This window comes from Manis javanica, chromosome 5 (genome assembly GCF_040802235.1).
Source record: "Manis javanica isolate MJ-LG chromosome 5, MJ_LKY, whole genome shotgun sequence".
Classification (NCBI taxonomy): Eukaryota; Metazoa; Chordata; class Mammalia; order Pholidota; family Manidae; genus Manis; species Manis javanica.
The window spans coordinates 131,664,722-131,690,471 of record NC_133160.1 but is presented as its reverse complement, the minus strand read 5'-3'; the positions used below and the strand labels follow the sequence as shown (position 1 = coordinate 131,690,471).

Below are 25,750 nucleotides of genomic sequence, written 5' to 3'. Positions count from 1 at the left end.
AGAGTAAATGATGGGGATGGAGGCAAAGTGCCTTGAGGCTTGTTGCTTGCAAAGGGTTGGTTGCTTAAGTGGGTAAACACATCAGGAAAGGTGATTGCGGAGGAGGACAGCCCTAATTAACCCAAATGCTCAGGAATGAGGTGTTCTTTTTGATTGAAATTTATTTTTACTATTGTTTTTTTGTGTGTATGTATTACTTTGTATTCTAGGTAAATACCAAATCGCATATGCCAACACAAAATCAAAGCTTCTGAGATTTTCAAAATTTTTCTTGATCAAAGTGGTTTTGCAAATTATTTCAGGGTTTTCTTAAAAATAAAAAACAAAAAACAAACTTTATAAGATCCTAACTATACTGTGGATATTTGGGTCATCATGTTTGTTCTTTTTTTTTAAAACAGCAACATCAGAACTTGATCTAGAAATGGAAGCTCTTAAAACTGTATATAAGTCGGGGGACACGATTGTGGTCACCTGCGCCGTCTTTAACAACGAGGTGGTTGACCTTCAGTGGACTTACCCTGGAGAAGTGGTAGGTACTTTCACGGCTCCTGGTGGCATGAGTGGGGCACAGCAGGGCTTAAAAGACCTGTCAGTGACAGGGCATGACACCAGGCTTTTAGAGAGCTCAGCTTCCATCTGTACCATGAGCACATTTGACTAGATGACTTTCTAGTTTTTTGAGCCATGGGAGAGTTTGAGATGACAGTAGCTGGACTAGGACCTTCAACATGCATAGAGATTTTACACTGAGCCTTCTTTTTCTTAAGTCCGAAAGAAATAGGAAGATTCTATGGCTACAAGATAACAGCCAAAAAATTAGAAAAGCAAAAAAACAAATGGATTTTTAAAATATGGTGATTGCTGAGTCATTAATTTTCATTTTCTTGGCTTCCATGCTTTGAACTTGAGGCATTTGATAATGTTGATTGCCTGGGCCTCTTCCATTTATGTTTTGTTGCCACCCAGGACTCTGTTCTGCCTCCAACCTTCCAGATCTTTCTTGGCATGGCTTACCTTCAATGAATAGGCATCACTTGAATCATTCAGCAGAGATTTAGTGATGTTTGCTAAATCCCAAGCACTTTGCTAGAGCTGGGAGAAGGGAGAAATGGAGATGGAATTGGGGAAGGGAAGCCGTATGCCATCTCTAGGTTACTGGTGATGTGTGCACAGGGTCTCGTTCATGCCAATGCAGTGCAGTGAGTGTACAGGAAAGGCCGTGATAGTCCAATGCAGAAATGATGAACTGTTTAATACATCAGCCTTATGGAAAACAAAAACCAACATACATATATTTTTTTTCTTTCATTTTCTAATTTTTGAAATTCTGTTCCCTGCTCTCGGTAACCTCTGTCCTTTTATCCATTTCTCTCTCCAGAGCAGCTGATTGGAAGTTGGGCTTTTTCATATATTGCCTTATAAACCTCTTGCTTTGAAGAAACATTCATAGTCCAGTATGTGTAACTCTTCCTTGAAATATGAAACCATTTGATTTTTCTGTTCATACTTGATTGCCTTTAATCCCTAAAACATAAACATTTCATTTATTGCAGGTAGACATTTTTTCCCCCAAAATCAAAGTACATGCTATTTGACCAAAAAATATATAATCAAAGTATTGTTTTATAAAACATGTTTTTGTTAGATAGTAAAAATAATTCAGGTTTATTGCTGAAATTTTATTGAATGTAGAGAAACAGAAGGAAAACCCCTTCCCAGAATATCACTGTTAATATTCTAGGGAGTTAAGTCCTTTAAATACTTTGTATACATAGATAAATATAATAATTAATAGGTGTTATACTTTAAATAGTACTCTGTTCTATCCTTTTTCCTTTGGCAGTATATCACAAACACCCAAGTATTTCATTAAATATTCTTTAAAAACATGACCTTCTAAGGAGCCAGCTTTAAAAAAAAATTATTATACTTTATTTTTTTGGATTCACAACACAACTGAGTGGAAGGCACAGAATTTCTCATATACCTCCTGTTCCCACACATGCACAGCCTCCTCCATTATCGCCATCCCCATGTGGTGGTACATTCATTACAATGGAGGAACCTTCTCTGGTGCATGATTATCATCCACAGTCCATAGTGTGCACAGGGGCCTACTCTTTGGAGTAGCTTTTTACAGTCGTTTTTCCTCCCCTTTTGCTGTAGAAAGGTAAAGGCCGGACAACGCTCGAGGAAATCAAGGTCCCATCCATCAAACTGGTGTACACTCTGACAGTCCCTGAGGCCACAGTGAAAGACAGCGGAGATTACGAATGTGCTGCACGCCAGGCCACCAAGGAGGTCAAAGAAATGAAGAAAGTCACCATCTCTGTCCATGGTACATTCTGCTTACTAAAATGTCAGTCATCCATGCTGCTTGGGATCCACTGTGTGGGAATCCTTATTTAATGGAAATTCTTCCCTGTACAGAGAAAGGGTTCATTGAAATCAAACCCAACTTTAGCCAGTTGGAAGCTGTGGACCTGCATGAAGTCAAACATTTTGTGGTGGACGTGGAGGCCTATCCCCCTCCCAGGATATCCTGGCTGAAGGACAACCTGACTCTGATTGAAAATCTCACTGAGATCACCACTGACATAGAAAAGATTCAGGAAATAAGGTAAAGAAATGCCCTTCCCAAGGATGCCGTTTCTTTTCCTTGTCTATCCCCAGGTAGACTGAGGTTTGCACATGTCTAATAACCCCAACCAAGAGTCAAACTAGAAGACTCAGCAATCTGAGACAGGAGGTACTTGAAATCAGCTACCTTCATTTAATGAGGGTACTGGTATGCTGGTAAGTATCTAATGGTAAAATGAGAAGAGAGAACTGAAAAGCTCTGCTCCCAGTGAAGGAGAGGTTCCCGGGTGCAGCCAGGGGTGGAGGAAAGAAAGTAAAATTGGCCCCTCTTGAATTGAATATATTCCTTGATACTCATTATCTGTGCTGCAAGTAGACATGTATGATGTTTCTAGTTGCGAGGCAATTACCACATAAACCACATGAAACAAAACATTATTGGTTTAATTTGAAATGCATTTGTCCCAGTGAGGCCACCACAAGAAATGTAGCATCTGGTTAAATTTGATTAGGAGAAAACATACAATGAATATTTTGGAACCCTGCCCTCGTGAGATGGTAGAATGCTATCATTTCTTAACTAGTGGTGAAGCATTGCGTAAGTCACCCCTCAGCCTCAGTTTCCTCATGTGTAACATATGGTTAATAGTAACTAGGTCCTTCAAGGCAAGGAAATGGATCACATGACATTTTGAGGTGTCTTTCAATTTTGAGCTCTGATTAGAATCCAGGAGCAGAAGCTGCATCTTGAAGGGCCCTGCCAGTCGAGCCTTGTGCCCTTGTCAGAAACTATCAGAGGCTAACAACAACCCTCTATTTCAAGCCTTCAGGGAAGAGGAGACGGAGCCACTCGCCTCAGTTCGCTTAACCTCAGGATTTGCTGTCCTCTTTCTGAACTAGATGCCATGTGTAATTGAGAAGTGGCATCTGAGAAAATGGAATGTTACAAGCTCTGAACAGTGATGGCGAAAGAAGTGGAGCGCTGAGTCAGGGAGGCTTTCTGATGATGTGAAGTGGAGGTGTGGGAGGAGGTGGGCGGTGCCAAACTTCCCACCAGGCTGTGAGGTTGGAGTGCAGTGAGGTGACCCTGCATGGCTGGCAGGTGTGGAGAATTCCAGGAACACCCCAGGTCTCCCACTCAGTGGCCAGTGCTGTTCTCTGTTCCAGTTGCTTTTCCACACTGTGATGTTTTATAAAGAAGGACCACCAAATGGGCAAACACTTTATTGATGCACATACACACACTCACACACACCACACATGGCCAAATGTCAGTATAATACATGTAAGAAATGATTTTGGGGAAGCTTCCCTTTAATAAAGTGTGAAGCAATATGTTTTTCTTACTTTTTAAATTGATGAAGGAATCCTGTTTTTTAAAAATATTCAGACATAAAGAAGTTGCACTTTAAGAAGCCTCACTCCACTCCTGCCCATCTGCCCAGGGCCTTCCTCCTCCCTACTCACAGAGAAATATTTTTATTAGTTTCATTAGGTTCTCTTGAAACCTCCCAGAGTTTCCTTAAACAAATGTAAGCATGTGGGAATGTTATCCTGGTGACTTCTCCATATCAGTATGTAGGCAATGTCCTCCTTTCTCCCAGTGGTGGTCCGGTGTTTGGCTGAACTACCTAAATGATGGATATTTAGGGGAAGCAAGTATTTTTTTAAAAGGTGAAAATCAAGGGCTTCAGGAAAAAAAAGGAAAGTTGGTGGGATGTGTTTATTTTCATTCAGAAGTCAAACCTTACCAGAGCCAATTTCTCTTGTAGCCACATAAGCCATTGCTTATCTCAAAATGTCTGGTCCTCTTTTTAAGAATTAAGTGTCTACAACTCAGAACTTCAATATATAGAAAGTGTATTGAAAATCCTAGGAAGTAATGATAAGGACAAGAAAAAAAGATGTTTTTACTTCTTACAAAAATAAAATTTGCCTTGGACATGGTAATCACTTAAGCAATTATAATTTATTTGGCTGCTACTTACTAAAACAAAGTCCTTTTCTTTTAAGGTATCGAAGCAAATTAAAGCTGATCCGTGCTAAGGAAGAAGACAGTGGCCATTATACTATTGTAGTTCAAAACGAAGATGACGTGAAGAGCTATACTTTCGAACTGTTAACTCAGGGTATGTAAGGGCAGTCTGAAGATAATGCTAGCTCAGTGAATGAGTGCCTCCCAGGGAGAGCCTGGCACTTTCTCCCAGGTCATGGAGATAAAAGTCACACTTTTAGGGGAGAAGTAGGCTCTGTAGACATTGCAGTCAGGGATGGCTTTGTTGGACTTATGAACTCACACAATTCTTTAGAAGGTTCCAGGCTACTCTGGAAGTTTGATTGGGGAGTCCTAGCCTCCAGCAGCTTCCTTACCACCTGCTTGTCAATCTGGCACCTCTAATTTTGGAAAGAATGAAGTGATGCTTTTTGGTCCAGATGACCTTAGATTGTTCCAGAGAGTTTTGCCTTTTTGCTTAGCTTCTCTTGTAGCATTGGACAGTGACCCCCGCCAGAAGGGAGTGCCCAGGTATGTTCCTGTTTAGGCCTAACACCTGTTTGCTGAGTACCTACCATATGCCAGGTACTGCCTTAAGTGGGTTCATTTGGCCCTCATAGTAAATCTGTGATATAGATATTATTAGCATGTTTCTAACTTATTTGATCATAGATTTTAAAAAAAATGTTTAAAACCTAATCATATCCCACAGATGCACTTTGGTAAATACTGCTTTAGATTATTCTTTACCTGAATCCGGTAGTTGAATCCCAAGGTATAATATGCTTTTAAGACCCTCCTTGCCCTTCAAGTCAGATAACCACAGGGGCTTTTTGCTTTCTTCACTCCAGATTTAAAACACCTCAGTGCACATATTCCAAAACCCTGAAACTGGAAATGCTCTTAACCAAGTAGGTCTGTCTAAACTAGAGAGTTATTATGTACACAACTGGTTTCTGCCCCCTCTCAGTCATTACTTGATTTGTTCAAATGCCATGAGAATTCCTGGGACATGAACCATTCAATTCTGATTTCTTTCCACATCTTGCAGTTCCCTCATCTATTCTGGACTTAGTGGATGACCACCATGGTTCTACCGGGGGACAGACCGTGAGATGCACAGCTGAAGGGACACCTCTTCCTGATATTGAGTGGATGATTTGCAAGGATATCAAGAAGTATGGACACCAGATGTTCCTATTCATTTGTGGTCAGAATGTATTCTCCTTTAATGCAAAGGACCTCAAATGCATTTTATTTCTTTTGCTGGCCCTTTTTTGTATTTGTGATTCTTACTCAGCCTAAGCCTCATAAACTATTAGGGTTCTGAACATGGACCTCTGTGAGTGTGTGTGTGCACATATGCATGCATGCACTTGTGTGTTTGTGAACATCCACTTGCTTTTATCAGATTCTCAAAGTGTTGCTAATCTGAAAAGATGAATGTAAAGAAATTGTACTTAAGATGATTTTTACCACTCTGGTCCACATTTTCACTTCACGTTTCTTATATGGTGAACTTCATTTGGGAGCTGGAGGGGCATGTGAACATAAATGAAATACTGCCCATGTGACCACTCACAACCTTGTTCGCCTCCTGCTGTTTGGTGGGAATTAACTCACCAGCTCCTTCTTCATCCCCCATTCCTTAGCTCCTCAAATGGACACAGGAGTGCCATGTCTGCACCTCCATCCATGGAGACTGGCTGTGTTCAGAAGCCTTGATTGCTTCTCCTGAAGGCTGAGACTCTTAGATCATCCCCTATTAGTCTTGGATCTTGACTGGAGCTGGAATCCAGGTTTCCTAACTCAGCCAGGGGCTTGCTCCAACCCTAGTGACCCTTAGGGGCTCTTCACAGTGTGGGTGAAGGGGTGGGAGGGCACCAGGCCTTTCTGAAGGGGGGGTGGAAATTGGGATGTTTAAACATTCTTGAAGTCAGACTGTTCTTATGAGTTCAAGACTTTGGATTGGTAGTTATGTTTGTTGAACTTCCTTATATCTGCTGTGTTTTCATAAATAGTTAACTTTCAACTACCCATATGTAGGCTATTCTTTCTCGGGGGCATTTAATGTTAACATGCATGTAAGATAAGAAAGCCAACCTGTAGCAGCCCCAAGTGCAGGCAGTCAGACTGCTTGCCGTCTAAGCGATTCTCACTGCTCCATTCACCTCCTTGACTCCTGATAATTGGCTCTATATCTGTGTCCTTTTTCTCTCTAGATGTAATAATGAAACCTCGTGGATGATTTTGGCCAACAACATCTCAAACATCATCACAGAGGTCCACCCGCGAGACAGGAGTACGGTGGAGGGCAGAGTGACTTTCGCCAAAGTGGAGGAGACCATTGCGGTTCGATGTCTGGCAAAGAATCTCCTTGGGGCTGAGAATCGAGAGCTGAAGCTGGTGGCTCCCAGTGAGTTGCTTGTCAGTCAGGACAGTGCTAAGTGGTCAGCCAAGCCCTTTGTCCCTCAGGTGGAACTTCAAATCCCAGATGGGATCCTGTAGGAGTGAAGGTCCCAAGGCAGAATTTCAGCTCCAAATGCTCTTGAAAGGCTTTCTCTGGGCATCAGTGTGGGAGCCTTTCTTTCAGATTCAGATCTGGCAAGACAGCCTCAACGCTCTGCTTGTCTCACCAGATAGCTACCCACTGTCTGCAGTCTGAGTGTGAGGGTGGCGGACGAAGAAGGAGGATCTTCTATCTTGTTGTTGCTCCTTACAACAGCTGAGACAGGTTGAAGTCTTTAAAAAATCATTAATGAAGCTAAAAGCAATATAAACAAAATGAAACCTTTCAAAATTAAGTTTCTGAACTTACAGTGGCTCTCAATCTCATTTATCGGTTTTTACATTCCGATTCCTGTTCTGCCCAGAAAGTTAACATTGGAGCACCTTTGGAGAAAATAATTGCATTCTTCTGATTGAATTTTGTCCCTCTCTCTTCCAAGGGAAGAGGTGGAGAAGTTTCGTGTGTGTAGATGTTTGAGAGACAGCATTGCCCATCCCTAAAGCGAGCCAGGGAGCCCTCATGCTTGTCCACCAGCAGTGGCAGATTTCTGGTCCAGACGCAGCCACACCACTGTCCTGTCCTTCTGCATGTTCACACATTGTTCCTCGCCCCTCTCCCTCCTCTAGCTCTGCGTTCTGAACTCACGGTGGCGGCCGCAGTCCTGGTGCTGTTGGTGATTGTCATCATCTCACTTATTGTTCTGGTTGTCATTTGGAAGCAGGTAAGTATTTTTCTCAAAGGTCTTAAAATCTTGTAAGCTGATAAGAACAAGAAGAAGAGTAATGGAGTTCAGTGCTTGGCACAGAGAAGGAGCTCAGTAATTATGTGCTGACTGCAGGTGTCAAATCGCACAGTGTCTGGCTGCTTTGATGCTGCGGTTAAGCTTTGGTGCATTCGGACTTCAGTAACTCACCAGCTTCCTGTCCTGGTCATTTATAGAAACCGAGGTATGAAATTCGTTGGAGGGTCATTGAATCAATCAGCCCTGATGGACACGAATATATTTATGTGGATCCGATGCAGCTGCCTTATGACTCAAGATGGGAGTTTCCGAGAGATGGACTAGTGCTTGGTAAGCTCCTACCAGGATGGTCTCCTGAGACTCCCCTTTGAATTGCACATGACTCTACTCCTTGCAGATCTGTGGAGGAGTAAGGCATCTGAGCTTGTGCTTAGTAAAAGCCAGGCAATAGAAATTGGCTTTCAGAAATATTTTTCTGTCTTGAAAATGAGTTCATTGGATCACTGAAATGATTTTTTAAATCTTCTTCCATAGCAAATTATGGTTAAAGAAAATTTCACAAAAGGGAAGTGAATATGAGGCATACCAAAGATACCCATTGAAGGGGCTTTGCTTGGAAATGACACAAATTTTTGAAAATGAGATTAATTTATGTGACTAAAAAGGAAAAGATGAGACATGAACGAAGACAACCACAAAATATATTTTGATCCAGTACATTCTGAGGATGTATTGGACACTTCTTTAGAATGTATATTTAGAACAGAGAATATAAAAATATAGGTACATTTTAAAGCAAAACATGTAAAAATAATCAAGCTAACTTATCACAAATTTCAAATATTTTAATCTTGGGCCGAGACCAAGTACATGAAGCTTAGTGCAAAGGAATTTTTTTTTATTACATTCTGAATGAATGAAAACAGGACAAAGACAAATGAAAGTTAGAGCTAGAGGTTGTGTCACCATAGATATTCAAATGGTATGTACTTTGGAGCATGCCAAAGGCGGTTTTGATTACCCAGTTGCCTTATTTTAAAATAGAGCAAGGAAAGAGAGTTACTTTCCTTTGAGTTAGTTAACCTGAAATCAAACAAGACACCCTAGCTACTCCCAATTTCAAAGACTTACCGTTGGGGAAATAAGCTTTCTTTATTATATTCCTTCCCCCCACCCCCTATTTTACCCTTTTACAAAAAGGGATAAGGAGCTTAGGGAAGGTTAAAAAGTAATAAAGTATGTGGGAAAAGGACAATGTCCCTAATATGCTAAGAGGCATTTCTGTGTCTTTCTGCTCCTGTATAAGCCCATGTTGCTGAGGAAGCAATCCCTTTCCAGGTACAGTTTCCACAGTGCAAACACAGTCAGAGTCAAGGCCAGCTGGTAGTGCCTGCCCTCTGTGAGTTGAGTCTTCCCCTGGCTTTGCTGCACATGGTGAGACTGGCCACTCCAGCAAGGTCCCTTGTAGTCTGAGCTCTTTGAGACAGGGCTGACTGCTCCCACTTCACTTTGTATCTCTCATATGGCGTTGTGCTCCAGGAGCATGATTACCTCTGCTGTTCCCATCTCCTGACACACAGGCAGCAAGGAGACCAGCCTGAAGTTTCCTTCATCCCTCCTTGGAATCAGGGGCATCTTGAATACTGAAGTAGTTCCAATGGATAAGGACTTACTGATGCAAAAGATGCCTGTTTTCTGATACATGCAAAAACAGAAGGGAAGAGAACCAGGAGGTTTGAGTGAGAGCCACAGAAGACAAGTGCAATGGAGTCCACGGTCTGGCCTAGTGCTGAGCTGGTGGACAGAGTGCTCATGCCAGGGAGGGCTGCACCCTCCTTTCTCCCGGCTGTTTTCCTTTCCCTTGCAAATGATATTTGGCAAAAGCAATTATACTAATTTCCTTCCCTGTGGGCTCCATTCTGTTTTGACATGATGAGTTGGAGGAATCATTATGCTTACTCCATACAGGAAAAACACCACCCAGCTGTGCACCCACGAGTGCTGGCCATGGTAAATACAGCAGAGGGGATGCTGCCTGACAGCTGCATGTGCTCATGGTTCTGGTTGCCCGTAGGTCGTATCCTGGGATCTGGTGCATTTGGGAAAGTGGTTGAAGGAACTGCCTATGGATTAAGCCGGTCCCAGCCTGTCATGAAAGTAGCAGTGAAGATGCTAAAACGTAAGTGCCCCTTCCTGGGTGGGATTTTTTGAACGTGGAGCTATTAAGTGAATTGCTCACACATAGCCAGGAAATGCCAACTTTAGGACTAGATCTTGAGTCTTTTAGCTCTAGGTATTTTGTATATTTAGACTCCTTTGTCATTGGTCTAGACTGTTCTTGTTGCCCGTATGTTGGAAAATCAAGAGTTGTTATTTTTAGTGACTTCTTTTTACCCTGACGACTAGGAATTAATTAATAGAGCCTAGACCAAGGCACTGTTTCTCTTTTAGTAAATAAATGATATCCAATCACAGGATTAGCCATGTTATTGGCTTTTTCTGGGAAGAAGGTATAGCTCAGTTGAACTTATACGTGATTTATTTTTTCAACAGCCACAGCCAGATCTAGTGAAAAACAAGCTCTCATGTCTGAACTGAAGATAATGACTCACCTGGGGCCGCATTTAAATATTGTAAACTTGCTGGGAGCCTGTACCAAGTCAGGTAGGCTTACTGACCTGGGAGTGAGGATTTTCATAGAACACCTGTGGTGGTGAGGACTGCCCAGGGTTTTTAAACCCGCACTCTCTACCTCCACACATACCAGCGAATGTAAGTCCCTTGAATGGAATTGATTGTATTTCATTTACTTGATGGAAGTTTGTTGTTTTTGAGCAATGTCTTTTGGCAGTGCCACCATAGCAATTCATGGCTTTTCTGTTTTTCATATTTATAACCCATCTTTGGTTTTGGACCCCACAGGCCCCATTTACATCATCACCGAGTACTGCTTCTATGGGGATTTGGTCAACTATTTGCATAAGAATAGGGACAGCTTCCTGAGCCGCCACCCAGAGAAGCCAAAGAAAGAGCTGGACATCTTTGGATTGAACCCTGCTGATGAGAGCACACGGAGGTGAGAGAGACATTGCTGGGAATCATTGTCTTACAAGCCTCACCCATGGGGAGACCAGTGTATCCTGATAGTCCATGCCTGGAGACTGTGTCCAGCAACCTGCGAGAGTTGGAATCATTCTGGGAGCCATTTTGCTGTTCAAATGTGGCCAACTGAAGATACATAAATTGCTGTGCTGGCCAGGGATGCCTCAGGGCTAGTACCTCATGAGAAATGTTAAAGATCTCCAAGTTTGAGATACTGATCTTTCCTGAACCTGGGCCTATAAATCAAGCCAGTGATAGTGATCCCCACTGCAGGAATCTACAAATAGCTGTAAAAATCTCTGTAGATTTGAAGTTCTGTAAGATCAGAAAGTGCAATGAGTTTACTTTGTATTAAGTTATCCGATGGACACCAAATTGGTGCTAAATTTATTGAATAGCAGGAGACGCCTGCCCATACCACATGGTCATATGACCCAGATTCGTGGTATGTGAGTTGAAAAACAGAAAGAGTAGAGTCAGGTACATGAGCTGAAAGGACCCATGTATTTGTGTGGTTCACTGATTAATGCACACCCCCTGCCTAGAGCACCCATGTGAAGGGTGCAGACTGGTCTTGCTCTTGCTCACTCCTCTCTGCCACCCGCGTGCCCACCACACTCCCATGCACACTGCTGGCACCTGCTCATCACCTTTGTAGTATTGAATGACCACTTCTGGGGGCACCCTGGGTAAAGTTTCTTTTTCTGTTTCTACAGTTACGTTATTTTATCTTTTGAAAACAATGGTGACTATATGGACATGAAGCAAGCTGATACCACACAGTATGTCCCAATGCTGGAAAGGAAAGAGGTTTCTAAATATTCGGACATCCAGAGATCACTGTATGATCGCCCAGCCTCGTATAAGAAGAAATCCATGTTAGGTGAAAACGTCTGTGCTTACTCTTTGAGTGTTGTGATCATCCAGTGGTTTAACATGATACAGATTTCCCCTGCTATCTGGAAGTTCACTTTCCACCACTTCACTTTTATGAAAGACCTACATTAGTACCTATTTTCGATAATGCAAAGAAATATAGAGTATCTTTGCTTTTACGAAATGGTGATTGCTTCTTTGCTTTATACCATTTTCGTGCGTGAAAGAGTTCACAGGGGTACTCTACTTCCAGCTAGTGGGGGACCCACACTTAAAGTACTCAGAGGATGCTAAGCAGGCATGGTGAGTAGACTTGCGAAGATGTGGTCCCTAAATACAGGATCACACAACTTGGTCTGTGACATGTTTTCAGAAGTTGAAATGAAATTGAAATGAAGAAGAAGAATAAAGACAGATTTAATGTGATAGATTTTTTAAACTTTAAGTGTTAACCATTTAAAACAATTGTTTATTCTGATAAAACCATTTTCCTTTTTTGGTGTTATTATATCTTTTTTTTTTTTTTAATGGGAAGCATGGTGATGATTGATGTTTTTTCTCAATGCCCTTACGTGGCAAAATTAAAAGTTGGCATCTTATATTGGTTCCTAATATTATTTTTTAAAAAGTAATCATATAAGTCTGTCTATGAGTTGTCTATGAGTTCAATAACTCTTGCTTTTAGTTTTACTAATACCCAATCTGTGATAGAAACTGGAAAGTGGACAATATAAGGCTATGTTTTCTGACAAGGGTGTTGTATGTTGTACTGAATGTTATTTGAAGGAAGATCCATGTGTTTTCAAGCAGATAAGCATGTGGCAAGGCTGAATTGACTTGTTGACTCCAAGGAGCCTAGCCAAGGCCCATACCAGATGGGCCACCTCACAGCTGCTGGGAGGTGGCCAGCAGCGTTCTAGTTTAATCACAGGCTTGGAGTGGGGATGAGGTTACTCGATGGGCCTGACATTGACTTCTTCTATGATCGTGTGTTATTGGGTCTAAGCCCTCCCATTGGTCAATGCAAAAAAGTGTTGAGCTACCATGGAAACTGTTTTGAAAATCACTAATATGCCCTGAATGCTTTCAGGGTTCTTGAGTGAAAGGTATAATCCATTAAAAAAGAATGTGCTTGTTTTGTGAAGCTCAGTACACAAGAATATTTTCCATTGCTGCAGTTCCAAGTTCATTCACTTCTCATTGCCAAATGGGTAAATTTCCAAGCCCTTTTTAAAGACTAGCCAATGAGAGTTGTCAGAATCAGTGCTTCCTCTCCCCTCCCGTAGTGTTAAAAATAGTTTACATTGCTTCCCAGGCTGGACCTGGCTCCAGATGTCAAGGGAACCTGATTCATGCTCAGCCCAGGCCCTGCTGGCAGGCAGACCACTGCTTTCTGGCCTTCTTGTAGCTGCCTGGTAAAATGTGAATGGCTCTAGTTACTCTTGAAATCAGCCACTTGCCTGAAATTTTTCAAAAAGTACTGAGAACTGCTGGCCTAGAGTGCCTCCTTCCTCGAAAACTTTGGGATCCTTCCAGATGGGACTAATTGGGGAAAGTGGACAAGTTATAAACAAAGGGAACTAAATGCAAAGTCATTGGCACTGAGGTTTAAGATTGTTACCATGAGTCTGACTGGTGGTTGATTTTATTTGTAGAGTAACCCAAATACTATGAAAATGACTTTAAAAAGAAAAAAAGCAATTCCTAGTAGCTGCTTTTTCAAAGGGCCCACTTGCATATTCATCATGGATGGTTTGTGTGTGTGTGTGTGTGTGTGTGTGTGTGTGTGTGTGTGTGTTTTAAAGGTGCTGAGGTGATTTGCTAACTACGGTTGAAGAAAGATTTGAGAGGCAAACAACAAAGTACATGTGAGAACCCATAAGACTGGTCCTTAAGGAGATAGATCTATGTATCTATTAGCTATACATATGTTCCTAGGGATACTTCTTTTTAATGATAGAACTTTTGCATAGTTTATATACCCACCTGTAAGGTCTAGAAACTCTTCAAGAAAATAATTTTAGATAAGCTCTTTGGACAAATCTCTGCAGCCTGAGAAGTGGCCCAGCCCTGTGGGAGTGTCACAGTGAGTGATGTGTCATGCTGTCTGCCAGCACCAACACTTAATTCCTTGTCTGCAGACTCAGAGATCAAAAACCTCCTTTCGGATGATAACTCAGAAGGCCTTACTTTGTTGGATTTGTTAAGCTTTACTTACCAAGTTGCCCGAGGCATGGAGTTCTTGGCTTCAAAAAATGTAAGTATATTTAAGGAACAGAGACCTCTTTAGACCCGGTTGACCGGAGTGGGCTGAGCCTGGAGGAGAGACCTTGGAGAAGCCAGTAGCACAGCTGCTTCTCTCTTCCTCCTCTTCCCCAAAGCAGAGTAGGGAGTCTGGCATCATCAGGGGTCTACTTTTCTGCATCCAGAGCTTGCTCCCTCTTGGAGTGGGTGGGAGGAGAGACTGGGGGAGGTGAGCTCTTTATGCCAGGACAGCTTCCCCAAGGTGCACCTGCAGCTCCAAGAGCCACCATCAAGTGGCCAGTCTTGCAGGGGTCATGCTGTCTGGCAGCAGATGGATTGACCCTGATGTGGTTTCTTCCCTGTCTCTACAGTGTGTCCACCGGGACCTGGCTGCTCGCAATGTCCTCCTGGCACAAGGGAAAATTGTGAAGATCTGTGACTTTGGCCTGGCCAGAGACATCATGCACGACTCGAACTACGTGTCAAAAGGCAGTGTATGTGCTCTTTCCCCTCACCTGGCATGCTCATCCTCCGTCACTTGAATCTCTGAAATCAGGTCTTTCTTCTAGCCCTGTGGTCCCATACTTTTAACGTGGAGTCATGGGACTCATGAAGGGGCTCTAGGGGGTCAGTATGAAAAGCACAGACTCTGCAGCCAGGCTGCGTGCATGCAAGTCCGGTTCCAGCACTTAACAGTGTGGGGGTTTGGGGCAAGTGACTAGAACGTGGTGCACCTCGGTTTCCTTATCTGTATCAGTAAAGTGGTAATATTAGTACTTATCTCCTGGGTTGCTATGGGGGACTAAATTGGTGAATTCATGTAAAATGCTTCAGATAGTACCTGGCACATACAAGCACCCAGTGAGTGTTAGCTTTTACTATGTAAACAGCACAGATGTGTGTACATGCCTGCATCTCCAAGGAGCACATCTCTAACTTTTAGCAAATTTTCACATGGTGTCTATGATACGTAAAATGTTAAAACCATTTGAGTTAATATAGCTTAGAGGAACAATTTCTTTCATTCTGTCTTACACTTGAACCTGTCTCCCTACCCCTTCCACCTTGAAGTAGATGAAGTAGCTTGGGGTACATCTGCCCCCTGTAGGTACAATTCCAGATCACCCCGCTGTGCTGGTTGTTAGGCAGCCCCGGGGTTGCTGCATCGCCTGCAGAGGGACATTCATGGGCTCTGTCCATGCTCGAGGTGCTCATGTACTGTGTGGTCACGACCAAATCAATGGACTTTGGTGGAAACAGTTTCTCACCTGTTCAGAAAAGTTATGAATCTCTGTTATCTCCCTGGCAACCTTAAAGGGCTAAAGGATGCTAATGTGGTTTCTTTATGTGTTTGCTTCAGCTAAGCATTTCCACTGAAGTTTGGACCACCCTCACAAGAGAGGCTGCAAAATTATCTTAATATTATACTCTTTGTAGCAGTAGGAAATAACTATTTTTTAAAGTGCAGAAATGTAACTGGTTTTCATATCACTGGATCTATTTTTAATTTTGTTCCTAGGAACACCTGAAAATAGAGGACTGGTCCATTCAAAGCTCATCCTTTTTGGGAAAAATTTCAGGATTAAGTAATTTTGGATATTACTCCTTGAGAGGGCATAAGAGGTGACACTGACCATCCACCATTCATCAAATATTTGTTGTGCACCACTAGGTGCTAGCACTCTTCAGGGTGCTGAGACTATAGCTGTGAACAGAGCCCACAAGAGACACATCCACATGGGGCAAGGTTTATTCATGAAAGTTATTTTTAATCCAAAGAGACCCTTTCTATTTCTGCTGCTGTAGATCATCGGTGCACATGCTGGGTTTAACTGCCCCCCTCCTTCCCTGCAGACTTTTCTCCCAGTGAAGTGGATGGCTCCGGAGAGCATCTTTGACAACCTGTACACTACACTGAGTGACGTCTGGTCTTACGGCATTCTCCTCTGGGAGATCTTTTCCCTCGGTATGGGCCTGACATCTCTGCTTGTTTGGGTTGTTGGGAATCAGCACTGGAAGTGCTATGTTTTTCCAAGATCCAGTATGTAAACAATCTTAAGATACGTGGTGTCAGTCAAGCGTGCTGCCACTGATTTACATCGCGCACTGTGCACTTGATGTTGTCTGGTGGGATGGGGTTCTGAGGGGCTGGCCCTCACTTCTGGCCTTTGCCCCTCCTCTCCCTTGGGCTATGCCAGAGTGACTTTCTCCAAAGGAAATGTTCTGCTGACATCCATTCACCAGCTGCTTTTTTACCTTGGATTTTGGGTTAAGTGGTTTCATGAGTGGAGAGTTGACCTTCCTGGGGATTGAAGCTCAGATGAAGAGTAGCATGGTGAGGAAAAGGGAATGACTTCTCTCACTGGTCATCATTCTGGATGAGAGAAACCCAGTCATTCAGCCAATCAGTCACCAGGTACTGAACAACACAGGTGCCCTGTGCTTCCAGGTGAGGACCCTAAAGAGAGGGGTGATTCACCACCTGGACCTCTGGACAGTTCATCTGGGGAGATGAGGTTTACACACTAATGGTAAACTGTGTGGTGATGATTTGATATTGTAATGGAAGTCCAGAGAAAGGAGAAAGGAGTCCTGGAATGGTTTGGAAGGCTTCAGAGAGGAAACAAAACTTGATCTGGCCTTGGCCATAAAAATGTGAAAGGGTTCATGAACGTATGGTCACCCTGAGGTGATGGTAAAGGTGTCTTCCCCGCCTGTTCTTTTCCTGTCCTAGTCCTCCCTGCTTGGATGTCACTGTGGATCATCCCATTGTGCAGCTTAACCAAGTCTCGTACTTTGTTAAAAACAGGATTATCTAGCTATTTCAAGGCCCAACTTTGAGTTCTGCTCTAATTATTTGAATATTTCTGGTGAAAATGGCCTTTTTGGCTTTGATGATTCAGGATTTCTCTTGCTTTTCTATTTTGTTTTGTATATATAGATACAGTAGTCAGAAAACATTGAAAAACCACTTTTGCACTTTTTCTAAAGATGTAGAATTTTTGCTTAAGGTATCTGGGCTTGACCAACCTAGAAGTCCTGGTTAAATGTAAGATTTGAACAGACCTGTGAAGTCAAGGAGATGATACCACTCAATTTCCTTGAAAGAACCATACTTCAAGTTGGGGATCCCCAGATATTTTCTAAAGGTGCTCTATCATGCCAAGCATTTCAACACTGTACCCCACACTGTTAATCTTGGCGTTTTTCTCTTTGGTTCTCAGGTGGCACCCCCTACCCCGGCATGATGGTGGATTCTACCTTCTACAATAAGATCAAGAGTGGGTACCGGATGGCCAAGCCTGACCATGCTACCAGTGAAGTGTGAGCCCCTCGCCCATCCTATGGGCCTTGTGTTCATGCCCTGAGGGTCTGTGGGGTGGGAGATGCCCTGGAATGCCTCCCTGAACCCACTCTGAGTCCTGTGTCTCTCCAGCTATGAGATCATGGTGAAGTGCTGGAACAGTGAGCCAGAGAAGAGACCCTCCTTTTACCACCTGAGTGAGATTGTGGAGAATCTTCTGCCTGGACAATACAAAAAGGTCTGTCTGCACCTCTGAAGATGAGTGGAAAGGAATGGGCAAAGGGAGAAGACAATAGCTGGTAGTTGTGCAAGTGAGTGAAAGGAACATTTTCAAAGGAGGAAAAAGATGGTATGATCCAGTAGCCAGGGCTTCATGGAGTGCTCCCTGGGCCCCTGGCAGAAATGAGGAATGAAAACCCTTCCCTTCCAGCAGAGCTTCCCTTTCATCTTAAGTGTGCAACACCTGTGAGCACTTTATACTCCAGATGTTTAAGTATCTGAAGCTACTGTGCAGTTGGAAGTCTCAGGGCATCCAGAGCCATTAAATCGCTAATTTGAATGCACTTAAATCCACGTGAAATTGGCTTTTACAGCTGACTGATGGAACAACTTCAGCTGTTATCTGTGGCTCCAGCTGGTTTTTGTGGAGTGGGAAGCATTGTTCAAAGGAACAAATGTAATTTCATGGAACCAAGCAGGATATGTTAATAAATGAAACAGCTTTCTGCAAGAGGCTAAGAAGGAAATCCTGACACACTTGTATAATAAACTCAATTTCTTAAAATCAGATGAGTCACTGTATAGATGATTTAAACTTGCTGTTTCCCTTCCTTCCAAGGGGGAGCAGACTTGGGAGAATGAATGCCTGCTTGGGAGTTAACTACTTTTGTCTATTGATATCTCACTTCTCATTACAACCCCTGTAAGTGAGGCAGTGAGGAGGCAGAAAGAAATTAGATCAGTCAACCCGCTCTGGTTGGTGAAGGTGTGTTGGTGGGAAGAGATCGGAACTATTATTGAAATTGAGGTCTTTTTATTAGAGAAAAGGTTTGTTAGTTTTGAGTTCGGTTTCTCCAATGTTTAGGATCAGGAAGGCTTTGGGTGTGGCGCTCCCGGTGGAAGTTCTCATCACCTCTTACTGGGGCCCATCCAAGCTCTGGACAGATTATGTGATGGGGGCCATAAGGTCCATGCTAGTCCCAGAGAAGGGAGTATGTGTGTGTGCTGGGGGTGGAGCAGGGCGCACAGTGATAGCTACTGACTCCGAGAAGGGGTTCTTGGTATTTTAAGATCGATCAGCAGATCTCTGCCATCCATGGCTCTTTCTTCATGTTCCACCTCTCTGGGGACAGCTGACATCTGACTCTCAGTCTCTGTGAAGAGACTTGTAACACAGTTAAATAATAGCAAGTTCTGAGCATCTGTACTCCTTTGTGCAGTTTGGTCAAAAACACTTGGTTAACCTGAGAAATGGTATTTGCAGAGCTATGAAAAGATTCACCTGGACTTCCTGAAGAGCGACCACCCCGCCGTGGCACGCATGCGCGTGGACTCGGACAACGCCTACATTGGCGTCACCTACAAGAACGAGGAAGACAAGCTGAAGGAGTGGGAGGGCAGCCTGGACGAGCAGAGGCTGAGCGCGGACAGCGGCTACATCATCCCTCTGCCCGACATAGACCCTGTACCGGAGGAAGAAGACCTGGGCAAGAGGAACAGACACAGGTAGCCGTGGGCACGCCCCAGCACCCCACAGAGCTTGGCGCTACCAGCACCCTGGACGGGATGCCCTCTGTTCCAGGGGAGCAGCTTGCAGAATCCCCATGGGGCCTGTTCAGTTTTGGAAACACTTCCCTATAATCCCAATATGTGCCCCCCTGGGGCTGGGAAGGTGCTTCCCTGGTGAAGAATCCTTGACTTAAGTCATCAGGTAATTTGATCAAACTAACAGCAACTGTGATTATTGAGATAATATAAGTCCCTCTTGCTGTTTTCTTAATTAATCCCTGAACGGAGGATAACGTGTGAAAGAGGCAGGCCTGGCCTATTTGATGCTACATCAGCAGTTCTTGCTGCTGCTAGCTGCAAGTTGGGTTCACCTGGGGAGACCCGGAACAACAGATGAGACCCTCTGGGAGTGGGGCCCAGGTGCTTCCTGGCTGATTGAGTTCTTTAACTTTGTATTGTGGCAGATTTCTAACGTGAAGGCTGACAAGCAGCAAGGGTGATCAAGTGCTGCGTCTGCATGGAAATTACTCCCTGTGCCTACACCCTTGCCTTCCGTCAGTGTGCTGGACTATGCCAGGGCCAGGCTGGGGGGACTGACTCCACTGTGGCACTCAGCTGTAGAACTTTCCCCCAAAGAGGGGCCAACAGTCCACATCACAGCATCTGAGGAAGTGTCATAAATGCAGATCCTAGCTGGGTTGGGGTCAGTATCCAAAGGGCTGTCTCAGGCCTCCAGCCACAGGCCAGGGCCCCAGGGAGAGGGGCTCTCAGGGATTACATGCTTATCAAGCCCAGCCAAGTGGACTGGGGTTCACAGTGAGGCTCTTGGGAGCAGGGTAATTTGAGGGAGGAGGTGGGGCACAAATCAGGAAGTGAGGCCAAAGCTCAGTCATGGAAGGGCCCAGTCCACAGGGTTGTGAAGAAAAACCTCATTCCATTGCCCCATAGGTTCTGAGAACTCTCTCGGGCACCTTGGCATAGTTGGCAGAAAGCTGTTTCCTAGTCTACTCCTTGGCCAGGCTTAGTTCTCTGCTTGGACACTGATATGGAGAGGAGGGGAGAGAGGCTGAGGAGTCAGGCCTGGCCTGACAGGCAGGAAACTGTTGGAAGGGTCCCTGTGGGGTGCCTGTCTGTGAGACCCCTTCTTCTGGCTGGCCAGCCAACAGCATGGGTTTATGCTCCATATAAGCACAGTGTCACAGCCTCGGGGGCAGGAGAAGGGACCATGGTACTGCCTGTCAGCAGATGATAACCTGCTTGGAGCACAAAGATACACATGAAAATTGAGCAATCCAAGGCAGGATAATAAGACATTAAGAGTTCAGAGAAGGGAGGACAGATGGAGAATATTGATGGGCCAGAGACTTTAGGGGAGATAATGTTCCCAGAATTTTTTGTGAAACATTTTAAATGTCCAGAAGAATTGAAAGAATACATTTACTACTTAGATTTATTAGTTAATGTTTTGACACATTTGCTTTTTTAGCTATATGTATGTAGTAGGTATTGTGTCTATCTCACTCATCCACAGACTTTTTTTTAAAATTAAAACGTTTTAAACTAAATCATTTGAAACTCTACCACACATGTCCTAAGAATAAATAAGGATGGCTTCCTACATAAGCACAGTAGCATGATCACATATAAGAAAACAAGTATTCCTTCATCTCATCTAACATCCAGGCTTCATTCAGGTAAAAGCTTGAGTAATAACAGTAATAATAACAGCTAACCTTTATTAAGTGCTGGCTGTGTTCAGTGTGCTATGCTCAGTGCTTTATGGTTGGGGTTAGGATTAATCACCCTGACAAACAGGAATATTGTCTGGCACTATGTAATCCCACTTTACATGCAAGGGAACACATTGCAGATATGTGACTTGTGTGAAGTCCCAGTGCCACTAAGTGGTAGACCGTACTAGACCTGAGGCTTTCTGGCCCTTGAATGCCCTCCCTCAGCCACTACTCTGGTAAGTAAAGAGCGTTCACGACTCAGGGAGGAGTAGAGGCACTCCAGCAGAGGGGCGGGACATCCTGAGAGCATAGTCTGGACACAGGAGGTTTCAGGGGGAGCAGGTGACTGGCCTGGCTGCAGTATGCCACTGATTCTATCCCTCTGCTTTTTCTTCCCCTGCTTTTTGTTCAGGCATTGCCCATTTTCTCTTCCCCTGGGATCAAGTAGGGAAAGTAGAAATTGTTGCAACTTGTTAGCAACTCTGATGAAAGATTTGACAGAAGAGAAGGAAAGCTGAAGTGTGAAGCTGACCTGTGGATCTTGTTTTCCCCCTGGCCCACTGCAGGGTGATGCATGATGAGCAGCTGTCTGGCTTGGTGGCAGAATCTTGCCAAACTGGGTAGCCCAAATTTGAATGCCAAAGAATCTTGCAGAAAGAGCTCCTTTGCCTTTGGGGGGCCACCCTGGAAATTCAACCACCATGTGTGGTTGGTCTGTATGTGGGCTGTAAGCTTTCTTGTTCTTACCCTCTTGCAGCTCGCAGACCTCTGAAGAGAGTGCCATCGAGACAGGTTCCAGCAGTTCTACATTCATCAAGAGAGAGGATGAGACCATTGAGGACATCGACATGATGGATGACATTGGCATAGACTCCTCAGACCTGGTAGAGGACAGCTTCCTGTAACTGGCAGATTCAGGGGGTACCTTCTACTCCTGGAGCCACCTGGGATCTCTTTTAAGAAAACCACTTTATTGCAGTGCCAAGTTTGGGAGGAGAACCTGGAGGATTGTAAAGAGAAGTTCTCAGCCAAGGGCCTCAGGGAGCCCTCTGACTATGACTGACTGGAATATTTTGAAGTGAATGTGCTCAGTGTTGCCTCTTACAGTGCTGCAGTAGCATCTCAACGGTGTGTGAAGTTTGGAGGGAGATGGACAACGAAATAATAGGCTACGGAAGGTGAACTTTGTGTTTCAAGGGCATTGGTGAGTTTCCAACATAGATGATTCTTAATGCAAGAAAGCTCCAGCATTGTAATTATGTAAATAACTCTAGTCAAGGATATGTTTAGATCTGTGTGAACTATCTCCTCTGGACTTTGGAAGAGACCACTCAACCCATCGTGTACTTCCCGCTTGAAACCAGGTATCAGCTGCTGTTGAACTTTCCTATGAAGTACATGCAAAACCACTTTTGAACCTTAAAAGGTACTGGTACTATAGCATTTTACTTTTTTTATTTTTAGTGTTAAAGAGAAAGAAGATAATAATTAACCAATCTTGTTTAATAGATCTGGGTCACTTAGAAGCCTAGCCACTCATTTTCATATTGTAACCTATGTTTATAATACTACTACTGTTTGTCATAAAGCTCAGTGTGTAATATGTAACACATTTTCCCTACAGAGAAAGCACAATTTTTAAAAAGTCCTTACTAAGTAGGTGACAAGTTTGACAGTTTTTGACATTTATATCAAATAACATATGATTCCCTATAAAATATGGTCATAGCTTTAGTAGATTAAATTTAGTTGAATATAGAGAACAAAGTAAAAGTAGTGTCTTCCAGGAAGTCAGTGTATTTAACTGTGTACTAAATAGGATCCTTAATCTGTTGTACTAAAAACAATTAGCTGCCCTCTGAAGTAATGGGATTCAAAACAAAACACCTAAATCCTAAATGTTCTCAATATAAAAGCATAAGCCTATACCTAGCACGACTTCTCATGTTATTAACCAGTGGGTAGTATAATCTTCATCAAAGATGAAGAGTTTGCAGAGTTTTTAAAATTGTTTTTCATGCCTGGTGATTACTTTGGTGGATTTCAACATATACATTTTTAAAATTCTACAAACCCTAAAAGAATCATAAGGATGCCCTGTACATCAGGCCCCCCTGCTTCGTCTCTTACCACAAGGACAAATAGTATGAAACTGAAAACATAAAGGCATTGTTTAGTGAAAGCTGTGTGTGCGTTAGCCTGGACCCATGGATTACAAATGTAATTGGTAACCAGGATCCACATTGTAGGTCTTCACCCCAGAGTTTCTGAATTAAGTCCGGGGTGGGTTGAGGGGAGGAGTAGGAACCTGTATTTTTATAAACTCCCTGACTGTTCTGATCAGCCAAGTCTGTGAAACACCAACTTAGTTTACAGGAAGTTGCCACAGGGGAAAAATAACTTGAAATTTGGAAGCTGGGCTACAAGTCAATCACGCAGGAAGCCATTATTTAAATCCTTGGGTCTGTGACATTGAATGATATATATTCAGTTATTGCTACCCTTAATTTAAATTTCTGGTCTTAGCTGAGGCTGAGAAAACTGAATCTTGGTTTGGCAGGTCTTCCAAAAGTGAAGACACTGGCTCTCCCTGCATGGGGGAACTGAGCTGGCCACTATCCCCATCCCCAAAAGGGAACTGAACCCCCCCTCTCCCTCCCCCAAAAGGCATGTACAAAAATGGCGCAATTCAGTGTGCCAAGTCGCTGTATAACCAGGTCAATATTTTGGAGAAAAAACTTAAAAAAACTTTTACTGAAATTTTAGGATTAGATGGCAGGACAGATTGTCATATCTGTTCAAACTGTCAAACTGATTGGTGTGGGTTCCTTGGCATTCTTTGCAATACCCTTAAATGCTACCAGGCTATGCATGAAACATGGGCTATGATGACTGCAATCGCTGTGTGCTCCTGCCAGGTGATGCTGTGGCAGATGCAGGAGCAATAACAAGGTACTTGACTACCTACTGGAATAATCTCAGTGCAGGCCCCAACTTCCTTAGCCATCCTTTGCACCTTAAGTGTGAAGACTGAGCCAGATTGGCCAATTAGAAAAGAAAACCTGATTAACTTCTGTAGAGCCAATTAGACTTGAAATACATTTGTGTTTCTAGAATCACAGCTCAAGCATTCTGTTTATCGCTCACTCTCCCTTGTACAGCCTTTTCTTGTCAGCGCTTTGCATTTTGGTCTTCCTTTGAGTCTTGCATGACATCATGAGGCTGGATGAAAATTCTCGGACAAGCAGGTTCCATTCGTAACAAATGTTCCCACCTGAGTTCGTGTGTGGCTGCATTTTTCTTTTTTCTTAAACAGTGTATCAGATTTGTTTCCTTTTTGGCCTCCTGCAGAGTTCCCAAATGAAAATTTGCCAATCTTTCCTGCTTTCTATTTTTATGAAGACAATCAAGGCTGGCCAGAGAAACACAATTTGTGATTTTTTAAAATGATCAATGGTATCCTTAAAATGTGGTCTGCCAATCTGTACAAATGGTCCTATTTTTGTGAAGAGGGACATAAGATAAAATGATGTTATACATCAATATGTATATATGTATTTCTATGTAGACTTGGAGAAACAGCCAAAACGTATATGACAAGCTGTATCACTGCCTTTGTTTATATTTTTTAACTGTGATATTCCCCACAGGCACATTAACTGTTGCACTTTTGAATGTCCAAAATTTATATTTTAGAAATAATAAAGAGAAAAATACATATGTATTCCCAAAACAGTGGTGTGGTGAGTATGTGAGAACTAACTCAATAGGAAGGGTCTCCCGAAACAAAACGTATTACAAAATGCCCCTATTCATGTTTTTGTTTTAAAACGTGTAAATGAAGATCTTTATATTTCAATAAATGATATATATAATTTAAAGTTATGCTAAGGTTCCAGCATTTTTGTTTTTAGTTTAATCATATGAATCAGTCCTTTTCATTTACTTTCTTAGCAACATTTTAAGTAGGACTTTATTATGCTTTATATGAAACTAATGGCAATTTTAAGATTTAAACATTATTTCAGCTGTTAGTTCTCAGAGCATTTGACTTAAAGATGACTGGAAGATGGCTTATCTTTGGTCCTATTGTTTGTTTATTGTAATAGCATTTTATAGCGTGATGTTTTTCTCCCCTGCATAAGGAGTATAGGACTGTATTTTACCATGTACAATATTCAAACATCACAGAAGTGTGTAATATACAAGGTTAAACTCTTTTTTCACTGTATCTTCTTCCCTGTCCCTAGCTTGTTCCCCAGAGGCAGAATTGCATCTTTTATATTTTCAGTCCCATTTCTGTGCAGCTGCTGATACATATATATGTCTCTATTTTGCTTCATATTTACCTAAATGGGATTTATTTTCTGTAAGCTTTATAGTGTGCATTTCTTCTTGTTAATAATAGACTTTGTTTCTTGAAGCAGTTTTAGGTTCACAGAAAAATTGAGGGGAAGGTACAGTGATTTCCCATGTACCCATGCCATGCACAGCCTCCCCCATTATCACCATCCCCCACAGAGCAGTACATTTGTTACAGTTGATGAACCTATATCCCAACACATCATTATCACCCCGAGTTAAAAGGCTTTTTTCTTTTAATGCTATGTTTTAGAGATTTCTGTGAGAAGTTGTATAGATAGACCTGCCTCACTTTTTATCAGCTATATAGTTTCCCATTATGTAAATGTACCATAATTTATGCTATCATGTTCCTTTAGTTTTATTGTAGTTTCCAATTCTTTGCTATTAAAATTACTTTAGGAACATCCTTGCATGTACAGTCTTGTGCACACATAGTAGTGTTACGACAGGCTCCTAGAAATAAAATTGCTAGGCCAAAGGGTGTGCAGAAATAAATTGATGTTGTGCCCAAATCTTCAGATATGATTCTTAGAGGAAATTTTTGAACGTGAATCACCTGCTTTGCAGATTA

At 42.8% G+C, this 25,750-nt stretch overlaps 1 protein-coding gene across 6 annotated transcripts in view; it reads left to right on the top strand.

The window, feature by feature from the left end:
• PDGFRA (platelet derived growth factor receptor alpha) overlaps window positions 1–24,699 on the top strand; it is a 42,738-nt gene extending 18,039 nt beyond the window's left edge. For all 6 annotated transcript variants that reach the window (XM_073237604.1, XM_073237605.1, XM_073237599.1 and 3 more), the window contains exons 5-23: window positions 402–532; window positions 2,170–2,341; window positions 2,434–2,623; window positions 4,597–4,712; window positions 5,628–5,754; window positions 6,799–6,992; window positions 7,712–7,806; window positions 8,025–8,157; window positions 9,902–10,006; window positions 10,381–10,491; window positions 10,750–10,903; window positions 11,646–11,812; window positions 13,947–14,062; window positions 14,421–14,543; window positions 15,904–16,015; window positions 17,274–17,373; window positions 17,486–17,591; window positions 18,837–19,078; window positions 21,572–24,699. In XM_073237604.1, the coding sequence (XP_073093705.1) occupies window positions 402–532; window positions 2,170–2,341; window positions 2,434–2,623; window positions 4,597–4,712; window positions 5,628–5,754; window positions 6,799–6,992; window positions 7,712–7,806; window positions 8,025–8,157; window positions 9,902–10,006; window positions 10,381–10,491; window positions 10,750–10,903; window positions 11,646–11,812; window positions 13,947–14,062; window positions 14,421–14,543; window positions 15,904–16,015; window positions 17,274–17,373; window positions 17,486–17,591; window positions 18,837–19,078; window positions 21,572–21,719 (2,642 nt within the window). In that variant the 3' untranslated portion in view covers window positions 21,720–24,699. The remainder of the gene's footprint in view (window positions 1–401; window positions 533–2,169; window positions 2,342–2,433; window positions 2,624–4,596; window positions 4,713–5,627; window positions 5,755–6,798; window positions 6,993–7,711; window positions 7,807–8,024; window positions 8,158–9,901; window positions 10,007–10,380; window positions 10,492–10,749; window positions 10,904–11,645; window positions 11,813–13,946; window positions 14,063–14,420; window positions 14,544–15,903; window positions 16,016–17,273; window positions 17,374–17,485; window positions 17,592–18,836; window positions 19,079–21,571) is intronic.
• Window positions 24,700–25,750: the final 1,051 nt, after the last annotated feature.